At 36.6% G+C, this 13301-nt stretch overlaps 1 protein-coding gene across 1 annotated transcript in view; it reads left to right on the plus strand.

The window, feature by feature from the left end:
* Positions 1-13301, plus strand: part of tmem104 (transmembrane protein 104) — a 94319-nt gene that overhangs the window by 2493 nt on the left and 78525 nt on the right. Inside the window, exons 3-6 of the mRNA XM_022673739.2 lie at positions 3180-3301; positions 5233-5314; positions 5995-6091; positions 6202-6282. Coding sequence (XP_022529460.1) covers positions 3180-3301; positions 5233-5314; positions 5995-6091; positions 6202-6282 — 382 coding nt within the window. The remainder of the gene's footprint in view (positions 1-3179; positions 3302-5232; positions 5315-5994; positions 6092-6201; positions 6283-13301) is intronic.

Below are 13301 nucleotides of genomic sequence, written 5' to 3' on the forward strand. Positions count from 1 at the left end.
ACATCTGCAACCACATACATGCATTTAAACTAGGCAGACAAATGCATCACTGGGTAGTCAGACTTTAAATATGCAAATCTGCTTGCTGCATGGCAGTTATTACTAATGATTTGGCTTTTGGTTGTTGAATGTTTCCTGGAGACATGGATGGATGTGTTAAACGTCTATAATGTGGCTTGAATGTGTCTGAAACCATCTCCTAATGTGGTTTGTTTGAGTTGATTGGATTTATGTTGGTTTTAAATGTGCATTGGGTGTGTTTAAACTTACATTCTTATGTAGTGTGTCCTAATCCCAATATAATTCTTATTAATTTTAACAGTCTCAATGATGTTTTAATAGTCTATAAAGAATAATTTAAGCATTTGTATAATACAGTGTGTTGCGTTGACCCTGTATGGCACCATTGGACTTACTAAAAAACTCTTTAAGAACCTGTTTTGTGGTTGTAATCCCAAAAGCCATTGGTCAAAAAAGTGGGTAAACTGTTTATCAGTAGAAGAATTTTGGACCACATCAGTGTGTTTAATCAGAGTCAGGCTCTCGGTTAATGATCAAGATACGATTCCCTTCATTAGCTGGAAATGAGTGACTGACAGGAGATAGTAAGGATGCGGCTGATCACATGAGAGGTTGATCTGAGGGATCAGGTGATGGCATGTGATCTTAAACGCAAAGAGAAAAGAGAAGTGACAAGGTTTGAATGTGAAGAATGTGCTTGCTCCTACAGAAAGAAAAGTAAACCACCAGTTGAATGTGTTGCGAAAGAACTGGATCCTATAGTAAACGCCTTTTAGTGGCTGATGTCAGCAGAAGACTGTGTTTTTGCAAGACTGTAGTCATCTTTCTGTTTCTCTGCATATTTATTATCATTCTCCTTTCACCCTGTTCTTTAATAGTCAGGACCACACAGGAGAGACCACCACAGATGATGATGCCTTATTTGGGTAATGGGTCATTCTGCACTGCAGTGACACTGATTGGCATGGTGGTGGTGTATGAGTGAGTTGATCAGATACAGTAGTACTGCTGTAGTTTTTAAACATTGTTCACTTACTGTACTCCACTCTATTACACACTCCTACCTACAGTTGCTCTAGCTTGTAGATAAAGTAAAATCAGAGAAGCGCTAAAACTTTTGCTGTTGAGTTTGTGTTGGTCATCCTCTAGTCCTTCATCATTGCAGAACGCTGCATACAGAATTTTGCCCATATTTGGGCTGCAGGATGTATTATTTAAGCATAGTCACATCGCAGAATGTGTGACGTCACTTAATGCAATAAAATCAAATGTGTCACGTTGCAATGTTTTGATTCTTGACATAATAAGTAAATACACAGCGCTGTCTCTGTGTCTGTGTAAGTGAAAGGCTGCTGCTGCCTGAGAAGCGCGAGTGGGGCGGGGGGGGGGGAGTGGTCATCAGTGTTTTGATGTAATTTCTTGTAACTATTGCTGTTGTGTATTGACAAGAGCTTGGTGAAATGATGTATATCATGATATAGGGTTTACAATTTTTTTACTCTTTAAAAGTTTACTCTTTTTAGTGTGTCTTTAAAAATTGACAGTGTTGCAAGACAAAATATTGAGATACAACACTATCTATATTTTCTCACACCCCTACTAATAACCCTATTTTTGCCCATGTATCCCTAACACGAAATAGGATTGGGCAGGAGTAAACGCGAGGTAACCGCATGGCCTCCATCCATGTGGTTGGGCACTTGCTTGTAAACGCACGTGTCGATAGCTGTGCACCTCAGTCTGGCACAGTTTTGTGCAGATATTTCCAGTTACAGCTGAATTCATGTTTTAAATCCCCAGAAAAAACTCTCTTATTCATCTTTTAAAAAGCCATTTAAATGCCTGATTAAAGGGCCGATTGTTTAACACAGAGGTGTTTAAAAACTCCAGCAGCACTGCTGTGTCTGATCCATTCGTACCATCAGCACAACACACACTAACACATCATACACCACCTTTAGGTCAGTACAGTCACTGCAGTGCTAAGAATAATAACCCACCACCCAAATAATAATAATAGCTGCTCTGTGGTGGTCCTGTGGGGTCCCGAGTGCTCATATATGCTCAGTGAAACTGATAAAATGGACAGTGACTGTTAAAACAACCAGGAAGTTTCATCCTGATTTAATGTACATTTTAAAGTTCACATTTATTATGAAATAAGCTGCAATTTGGCTGTTTGCTTGTCAAGAAGAAAAGAGACATAATACATTGAAACAATATTAACATTTTTTGTTTTGTATGCAATGGTTATTGTCATTTGTAACAAAGAAAGTGCTGCATTTTTAGGTTTCATTGGTTGCTCGTGCCACTTGATGTATTGAAGTAATTTCTTATAACTAGGGCTTAGTATTGACAAGAGCTTTGTGAAACAACATATATCACGATACAGAGTTTACAATTTTTTGTAAATGTCACAGTAAAAAAAAAACGAACAAAAAAAAATCTGAGTAAAAGTAAAGTTGAATTTTTATCCAGTCGGAATAATGACTAATGATCTAATGACTGCGTACTATCTAGTGGGTGGAGTTTAAAAATGACACTAAATGAACCACTGTCTGACACCAATCTGTACATCTAAACTCATTAAAAATCATAAGTGTATCTATAAAATCGACAGTGTTTCAAAACAAAATATTGAGATACAACACAATATGTGTATTTTCTTACACCCCTACTAATAACCCTATTCTTGGAGTATATCTCTAAAAAAAAAAACATTTAGAGCCCATGTATCCCTAACACGAAGTAGGATTGGACCCAAGTACCATTGTGAGAAAACTAAAGAGATAAAGTCTCTCCTCATCCACTCTTATTGTGATGCTGGCTGGCACAGGCATCTGTTAGCCAGAGTATTGTATCTGGAAATGCAGCACTTTCCTCTGTAGTGATATTGCATTGGCAGCAGTTTACAAAAGGCTATCTTAACCAAAACAAGACAAGACCCTTGCTGTGCATTTATTGACTTTCCAGCAAACCATGGCCCTGTTGCGAAGTCAAAGATCCATTAGAAAAAAAGTAGTTTAGTTTGAAGCTAATCAATTTGTGGGAATTTTATGTGGTGATATGATTAGCTTATTAATCAGTTTTTCAATCATGTTAATGTATTGCATTGTGAACAAACTAACATAATCTTCTGTGTGTGTGTGTGTGTGCAGGTGGGCTTGGTGTACATGTTCAATCTGATTGTGGGGACTGGAGCGCTGACCATGCCTAAAGCCTTTGCTGCAGCTGGTTGGGTGGTCAGTCTGGCGCTCATCTCTTTTTTAGCCTTTATGAGGTAAGCAGTATTGGCCTAAATCTGTTGTTTGGCTTAGGTGCCACTTAGGTGCATGCTGTAGTATTTTTCATTGCTCTTTTCAACACCCTGTTCACTTAATTACAGGAGAACTGACTTTTGGTGTAGTAAAACATGATAAAGAGTACTTACCTTTGTTGAAAAGCCGCAGCTTTCCAAGATCCAGCAATTGTATTCCATTTGTCCAAACATGCTTTAGAAAGGATGATATGGGGTGTATTTTGCCCCTGCAGATAAATCGCTTTTTACACCGCTATCCAGGCTCAAAGTAGCTCCACACCTCATTGGTAGAATCCGGAGATCCCTGGCATTTACAACCCTTAGCATAACCTTAATAAGCTTCCTGTGCACTTTTATAGTTCTTAAGGCCTCGTTTTAACCCCTTAACGCCTGTTGTTGCAAATATGCGACTAACCGTTTGATTCAATCAACCTGCCAAGATAGCGCCTGCATTCCCCCAATGCCTGTTAGTGCATATTCGCCACGGACCTAGGAACCTTTGACAATTTACAATTCAAATGAATCTAGAATTCAAATTAATGAAATGTTTCCTGTAATATTTGTGTATATTGTGTTGGTGACAGTAATTGGTGTTATTTATTATTGAATGCCTGCTGTTGGGTGCATAAATAAAACATTGATTTTTCACTGTTATATTACTCTGTTATTGTTATCTTAGTATGGACCATTATGTCTGCTGTAGCAAATTTGCAACATACCAAATTTACCCCAAATAGACCATATTGCCTGTTGTTGCAAATTTGCAACATACCAAAATTTCTATTTATTTTTGTGCAAAAGTGAAATTAATAATCTCAACAATATTTACTATCTACTTAAAGGTAAAACACACATGAAACATTTTTTCATATACAGCTACATTAATTCAGGCGTTAAGGGGTTAAAAGTCAGGGCTTTTCAGATTCTACCTATGCAAAATATGCCCAATATCATCCATTCTAAAGCATGTTTGGACAAACGGAATACAATTGCCGGATCTCGGAAAGCTGCGGAAGAACAGACGTGGGCTATTCAACAAAGGGTAGTACTCTTTATCATGTTTTACTACACAAAAAATCAACTTTGCACTGAAGTTTTTCTTTAAGCTTGAAACTGATTAAACATTTGGTTGAAAGTTACCAAAACAGGTTTTCCTTAAATTTGCCTCTTTTTTTGTTTGTTTTACCATTGAATAAATTAAATACCCCAAATGTAGTTTTGTTTTGATAAAAAAAAAATACAAAACTGTGATTTTAAGATATCTATTTCAAAATATCACAGCAGACAAAGCAATTATGCTCACATCGGTTACAGCAGTGCTGTTTCTGCAGTGCCGTTCTAGTCACACATTCAGTTAGCTACCTCAGCAGTGCTGATTTAGTCATGAATTTGCCTCAGCAGTACAGTTTTGGTCATAAATGTTCAGTAGTGTTACTCAAATTTCACATTTGAGTGGAATGACACAGAGGAAGGTTTAAGCTAAGTTAGTTTAGCTAATGTTACTATCCTAATTTTAAGTTATGGGAGTAGAGTATTCAAATTAAAAACTTATTAAAATGTATAAACCTGCCATTTGTCGGTAGTTTGCTAGCTGTCTGTTATATGCAGCACTGTCTGTCATCCCTGCTGAAAACAATCCTAATGTTAGAGGAAACACTGCAAAATATATATTTTTGGCAACTGGAAATATTTGTACAAAAATGGCAAACATGTAGAGCATCCTTATTAATTAGTTAATTTCATAGATTTTGGTAGGTATTAAATCTTTTCCTCAAACCACTGTGAGTCCTGAACTGTGACTTTTGTGTACTGTTACACATCTGATCTACATGTTTGTTTAAACACCTGTTAGTAGGCAGAATAACCTAAATCTAAGTCACCTGTTGGTTCTGCTTCTCCTTGTTTCTCCTCAGCTACATGACCACTACTTTCGTGATTGAAGCCATGGCTGCAGCTAATGCACAGCTGCGCTGGAAGAGAAGAGAGCAGGAGGAGGTGAGGGTGGCACCACACACAGCACATGCAGTATGGAGATTTCTAGACATTGTAGATTGGTCAGAGTGGAAATTTGCAGGTGAAAATGTGTCATGAAGCACATTCTGCTCCAGAGGAGCAAAAGAGCTGGTCTCATTACGGATCAACTGAACAAAGATAAGACAGGCTATTGTCATCCGTTAAACAATAGAAGAAGAAAAAGAACATGTGGCTTACACTGGTTGTTCCTGTATCTACTGCGACTGTAGATTAACATTTAGAAACAGATATAAAAAGAAATCTAAATTTGCAGTGTGCAATGCATGGAGACCCAACCCATGTAGATATAAGAAATAACTAGACATAGTTTCTTAGTGCGCTTGCTAAACTGCAAAGGGGCAAAAGGGCAAAGAATGTTACAACCCACAGTGGACAGCGCAGTGCGTGTTAATGATCGTGTCTGGCGGTGTCTATCAAGATTTGTCCGTGTGAAGACAAAGAACTGTGAAAGGAATCAAATTCATAATCAATGCAGGACCCCCGCCCACACACACACACAGTTTAGTGCATTGTTCTTAAGCTTCCATGGAACAAGGCAAAAGTTATGGGACATAACTTTAATATTATATGAATTAATTTGTCTTTATTTGCCTTCTCTGAAAGTGTATTATGTCATGGTTTTGTATATCTTCTCTCTGCAGGTCAGCAATACGGACTCTAGTTCTGAGTATTCAGACGATGAGGTCACTATTCGAGGACGCTCAGAGTCCGTAGAGACTCGACCGATTCTTTCTGTTCGTAAGTATCTCCCTGAATCTCCCTAATCTGACAGTCGCTACGCTTTTGTGCAGCATTGTATACAAATTAGACAATTAATCTAAAATATTTGTCTTTTTCCTCGTTATAAGAGCGCTCAGCGTCTGCGGATCACTTCGACATTGTGGAAAGAGTCGAGATGGGACAGATGGCCTCCATGTTTTTTAATAAAGGTAAGGAATCATCACAGGCTGGCGAAAGCAAAGATTCTTATTTCCATACATTTAACTTTCAAATTATTAAGGGAGGAACACCTTTTGTGCAGTTTGTAGAGTATAAATGCATGCACTTCTTTAAAATTATACTGACATATATTTCCTTTCAGATTACAAGGCCCATAGTCTTTATTTATTTATTTATTTAGTTAGTTAGTTATTAGTTAGTTATTTCCACCTTTTGTTTCAATTTAGAAACGTGTAAAGGAATTGCACACATGTTGGGATGAGTAGATTTGAAAATTGTAGTTATGTCACCCTCTAGTGGTTTTCAGAGAGTAAATGCTCAGCTCTATGGCTTGAATTTTTGCACCAGGAGTGAAATATTAATTTCTTAATTCTTAAAACTTTATGAATATGAACTTGTTTTTTTTTTTTTTTTTGCATTATTTGAGGTCTGAAAGCTCAAATAAGATTTTGTGTTATTTTAGCCATTTCCATTTTCTGCAAATAAATGCTCCAAATGACAATACTTTTATTTGGAATTTGGGAGAAATGTTGTCTGTAGTTTATAGAATAAAACAACAATGTTCATTTTACTCATATAACTATAAATAGTAAAATCAGAGAAACTGATTCAGAGACTGAATTGGTCTCTTAATTTATATTCCATATATTTAATTTTTTAGCAAATACAGCACTTCTGAGAAAGTTTAACTGATATTGGAATCAGTCTGTCTGTTAACAGTGTGAGTGAAACTGAACTATATTATGACTTTGTTATAAAACCACACTCTTGATTATAAGGTTGGCCTGTGTCATTGTGATATTATGTTAGGACTTTTGACCTTTTTTTTTTTCTTCAATTGTTTTTTTTATTTTTTTGCTACAATAATTTTACTGCTGTTGCTGACTATTGTCACTGCAGAATAGTAAAAACCCTTAACGATATTTGTGCTAATGCCCAGTTAATATATGATAAACCAGATGTGTAAGTGCAGGGAAACAATAAAATGTCCTGAGTAAGAACACTCTCAGGTCCAACCTGAATAATGCTGATCTGTTTGTTCGGTATCAGAAACTAAGAAAAAGCAGAAAAAGCAATTCTCACAGAAGTGCACTCAAACAGCAAACAAAGCAAAAAGGGGAAACTCAAGATACTAGATGTTGCACAAGTTCAGTTGAAAAGAAAAGAAAATGTACTTTACGTTCTTTGTGCCCTTTAGATTTTTTAATAAACATGAAAAGACAATATATATGATTTCTGAATTGCCATTTTTTATGCCCATCACCAAACTGCTGAACAGAGTGAAATATGCATCTGTTTTATAAAAGTTTAATTAAACTCAGCTTGCCTTCTGGATATTTTCAAACTGTTCACTTGTAGGGGCAAATCCATCCAAAATTACATTGCACAGCACTTTCCTGGAACTATAATAGGTAGGTTTATTCCAGCATGGCCTCAAAATAAAATGCTTTGTCCTAAAAATGCACAGATTGTATTTGTTTATATTTGAAGGCACACCATATTATGAGGTTTTTTAGATATTTACAATTTTTTAGAGCATTTTAAGTGCCAATAGTAAGGAATAAGGGTGTCGCCATGTTTCCCTTTTTTTAATTTAGCAGATCTCTAAACTAAACTGTAATCTTATAAAATAAATAAATACATTTTCTTTTAATCGAGCGCTGCCTTTTAATCTACACAGGTGTCTCTACTGAAAACTGTTTATTCGGGTCAGTTAAGCTCTTCTGTTTTATTTACAGTAAGCTTAGATTTCCAGTATTTTAGCGCGGTTAGCAGCGCTTAGCGCTAGTAAATGCCATCCGGTAGTGCTAGACTAAGGATCCCTGAGTGCTCCTGTAACCCCCGTAGCTTGTTTTTCCTAATTCACTCATCACTTTCTGTCTCCTTTTTTTTATCAGTCTCACAACTATTGTATATCGACACTGTCCAATGAAAAACAGGTATCTCCATTTTTGTCGATTTTTAGTTTACTACACAAACAGTCCCTTACACAGTGCCAAAATGTCTTGATGAATGGTGTCGTGGAAATCGACAAAGACAGTCAACGAGCCGGGATGCCAAAAAGAGAAGGTTTTTATTTTGAAGTTGCAAAAAGCAAAAATAAAGCGAAAGCAATGGATGAAGAATGAGAGTAGTCAGGAAAGTCGGAAAAAAGCCCCTTTCTGTGTCGACTGGGCATTTTTATACAGTCCCCCCCTGCATACATGAGGCAATCCCCTCGTGATCTGTTTTGGAACAGGTCACTACCAAATATAAAAAGAGGAACAGAAACTGCACGTACCAGAAGATAAGCTTTTTAGGAGAGAATAATTCATGAATCAGAAAACACCATTTGCTATGACCCGCTAGTCTCCAGGCAGACCCCTGCTTTTATAATCTTTGCCCTTAAGTCTGAATGAATGGCCTTATCAGAGAATATAAGTTCACACAACACTCAATGATAAAATACTGATTGAATGATTAACAGGATGAATATTGAATGATTAACAGGAATAATCAGTATAATTGATTATGAATACATGAAGTAAATCAGGAATACATGGAATAAATGTTGATTTTCCCCCACATTTCCCCCCTTTTAATCAAAAATTTTCATTTTGATTAAACAATAAGAAAAAAAAAATAATAATAAGAAATTTTCAACCATAAATGCTGATTACAATGATATATGTCCGTGTGTCCTCCTGTGATGGTCAAATGCACAATGTCCTGCTGTTGTCCTGCTCCCAGAGCAACAAGGAAAAAAATACATGAAAATCATCGTCTATAGTGGTTTGGCTTCCTTTTTCTCGTAGACTACCTCAGTCCCACGTACGAAGAGCTTTATTCTGGCTCTTGATGTCTGCAATATCAGTGAATGAAAAGTATGAGTTGGTGTGTGATAAGACTATGTGTATTCTTTTAATGAGATGTGTTTAAGACTCTCTGTATGTAGTGTACTTTGACGCAAACGAAACGTTGCTCAATCAGTTACTTCCTCACTTCCTCTCCTCGTCACACACTGCTGTGTGCTGTCTGCTGCTGTGGGCAATTTCAGCTGCCCCTCCTTCCTGCTGCGGCCTGCTGAGGGTCAGACTTTTTAGCTGCTGCTCTCTCGTCTCCTCCCGCTTGCTCTGTGAGCGATCTCTGTTGTTGTACAGCTGTAGAACCCTCGCCTATCAGTTGATCTGCGTACGTTGTTCTCTCAGTCACCTGGAAAAGCTCAATCCAGCCATGCTCGTTCCCCTTTCGTGCGCAATGGCGGAGGAGCCCTCACTCTGTGTCTGGACTGGTCCACCTTTGCACCACGTTCTCCTTCTCCCCCTGTGTAAACAGATCTGAAACAAGACTTTTGTATTCGTTATAATCATGTTTAAGGTTCTCTATTCATTTTGGAAGTCTGTTAAGGGGTCCTCCGTGTCTCCTTCCTGCAAGTTAAAATACATGGTTAAAATACATTTATCACACTTAACTTGAGCTCTAATTTCCCCTTGGAAGTTAATTATTTCATATTTAAATTTTGTCTGTGCACAGATTTCAGCCCAATTTTGTTTTCTTACCTTCTTCAGTTGCCCTGATTTTCAGTTATACTCAATCATGATCTTTACTATCAAAAGTGCTTTAAATCCCTAACATTTAGTCATTTTCAAATTTTAAATTGCAACATTTAATTATCATCACCATTAATTACTGGCTTTTATCTTACTCTTGTTCACATCCCTTTCCCTTTTAGTGTAACTGCTTCCCCATGGCTATAACTAATCTCTTATAGCCAAATTAGCTTTTACAAACACCTAGTTTACCACTAGACACACACTATGTCTCATGCACACACACAAACACACACACAAGTACACATAAACAAACTCAAACACTTCTACTTCCACTCTCACAAACACTAACCAAGCTAAAGATCACACACAGAAATTCTGCACCATCATTGTACAGACCATATTTTACTGCTTCACAGCCCAAAGCTGCTGCTTTAAACGCACCTGCTGTTAAACCTCCCACGGAATGCTTCCTGCATATCCTCTTATATTGTATTGATAGTACTACATAGATAATAAATAAGGAACAAACATTTGGAAATATATCTGAATCATGTTTATTATCATTGCTCCATGCAAAGTTTTAATGATCAGCTGCTCTATTCTCCCATTCATCTCCACACTGATTGATATAATATCAGGGCCCAAAGTTTTAAACTCTGCACAAACTACACATAATGTGGCTTTTGTCTCAGGAATGGTTCCATGTTGATGTACTGGGCTTTCTTGGGTTACTTTTGCTTTAACTTTTGCATCACCGCTTGTGGCTATATTATTTTACCTGCCACTTTAATTTTCTGCGGTGTGCTATTTATTAAGAAATTATGATTCTGACCTTATTCAGTTCCCAAGATTTTTATAAAGCCTTGATTTCTATATTTAGTTGATTTTATTTAGTGCTTTAAGAATTTTGATAAGTGGAACGTGATTATTTTTCTCTGTATCAATCGTTCCATTACAGACAATAATATTATCAATATTAATAAACGCAGATGTTATGCTTTGCTTTGTCCACGTTATTATAGCAAGTAAATCCGAACAATGCTTTACATTTACTTTTCAATATTTTCAATATGTATTTATGCATATACAATGCCAAGCAGATTGCTTTTCACAATTATCAACAATACATCTACTTCCTTAAACAATTTATCAAATCCCACTTACTGTTTCCCTTGCTCCAAAAGTGGCTCACATGTTGAATAGTGAAAGTTCAATTTTGTGATTTCTAAGTTTCTGATTTCTTCTTTTTTAAATTAGGATTGGGTGTGTCTTAAAGTTAAGACTGTTACAATATTGCTGAGAGTAATTGCTCATCTGCATAGAGGTTGTTTTAAAACCAAACTTTAAAAGATAAAACAAGCTAAAAGTTTAAAAAAAAATGCTCTATATCTATAAAATAATTATTGGGCAAATAATGGTGGCAATAATGATCATCTATTTACCTCTCCCCCTTTTTTCTGAAACAGAATTTCTGTTTCAGAGAACTTAACACAAAATTGCTTCACCCTCTTTACTGTCCATTGGGCTGGTCTACCCTGCCCAGGCCTCCACTGACCCACACCCCATCACGTCATTCATCCACTCACTCCCCCCTGGGCTGCGCTTCCCTTCCACGATGTTTTCTCCGTTTTCTGTTGAAATGCATGTGGTGGTCAGATCGAGACTGTGCCTGTCTTAGGTTGTCCCTGTGTAATATGTTGGGATCTTACCCGTCTTTGGCTAACCAGCCTAGCCCACTGAGCCACACACAGCGTAGCAGCACTGTTTCATCAACATTCAGTGCTGTAGTGTTTCTGCAGGGAGCACAAACCCAGGTATGTCACACTGTCACAAACTCACACTCTGGTGTTCGCCGTGAAAGCCTGTGCAAGGCACCGAGTACCCATGGTTTATTATTTGTTATTATTGTATACAGATTTTCCTTATTACCATCAGTATCACCCTTTCTCTCCCACTGAATTTAGCTTAAATTATTTGCTTTGATAACACTGCTCTGGAATAGACCCAAAAGAGTGCATGTCAATGAATAATTATTCAGATTTGGCATCTGTATCTCACAGATGTACCACAAGGTTAAAGTTTGGTCCAGTTTTATTTAATATATATATATAAATTATATTACTGGCTCTGCTTCTTCAGATTGCAAACTTTACCATTATGCAGATGAAACAATTTTATATTGCTTAGCTGATTTTGTTCATGCTACAGCCAGAAAATTATGCATTTGTTTTATAGATGGCATTGTATAAGCATGAAAACTAAATCTATGCCGTTTTCCAGATCTCTTTCCAGTCTAATTTAATACTGTAAAGCAAAACAGAGAGCTGCATTTTCAAACACATTTTATTTCCCCTTATTTAAAATGAGAAAGACCCAATTCACTAAAGCTTGTAGTTTCATTTTCAAATAAATAAGGTTTTTTTCTCATTGGTTTCTGAAATCAACTATCCCTCTTATGAGGATCAAAATGTAACATAGAGAAATTAGATATTACATCCGTCTTATATAAGTCTCATTCAGCTAGGACTGAACTGAGATCAGTCTGAATGAGAAACGAATAGTAAGATAATTGACTAAATCACCTGATAAAAAGCTGTGTTTGGAATGGCTCACTCATTAATTCATTCACTATTCACTATGTAGCATTTTCTATTTATTAAACTTATTTATTTAACAATCAAACAAGAAACCATGTTTATTTGTCCTGCTCTGAGGACATCTTACACAGCAGTACTGCATGGCATAGTATATTTTGGAATTTCCAGTTACTTTTATTTTTAATTTGTTTTGCTAACCAACCCCATAATCCCTTTATTAAATTCTATAAATTCTATCCAGTCACATACCTCTCCGACATTATTCAACAACTTAATTATTTATATTAACATTTTTCCCAACCTTGCTTACATTAGAGTACACTGTACTCATGATTGGGTATCCACATTTTCACATTTTTATTTTAGAACTGTCTTATAGCGTATGCATATGTATATTATATTATATTTCTATTTCACATCAGTCACTTTCGTAATCGATGTCATTGCACTTTACTCTGTTAATTATTTAATTATTTATGACCATTAGTAACATCTACCGCACTGCTCCGTTTACAGATAGATCTTCACCTTGTATAGTTAGGGTTTTTTATATCCTTATATTTTCTTATATGTATATATATATATATATCTACCCATACAAAAGCCTTTTTCCCCTGTTTTCACTGTGTATTATTCTATTTCCCTACTGAACTTATGTTCTATTTTCTATGATATCTCACAAGCGTTAATTCACAAATAACCAACCTCTCAGTCTAAAACCAATGGGCTGGACCAACTCCACCTACTTCACCTTGGACTCCTCCCCTGCAGTGGGACTCATCCATTTCCTATTTCGTTGTCACTCACGACTTCGTACACACACTCTTTAATTCGCTGCCATACACTTTCTCACTCACTGCCACACACACATTCTTTCTC

This window comes from Astyanax mexicanus, chromosome 19 (genome assembly GCF_023375975.1).
Source record: "Astyanax mexicanus isolate ESR-SI-001 chromosome 19, AstMex3_surface, whole genome shotgun sequence".
NCBI classification, from domain to species: domain Eukaryota; kingdom Metazoa; phylum Chordata; class Actinopteri; order Characiformes; family Acestrorhamphidae; genus Astyanax; species Astyanax mexicanus.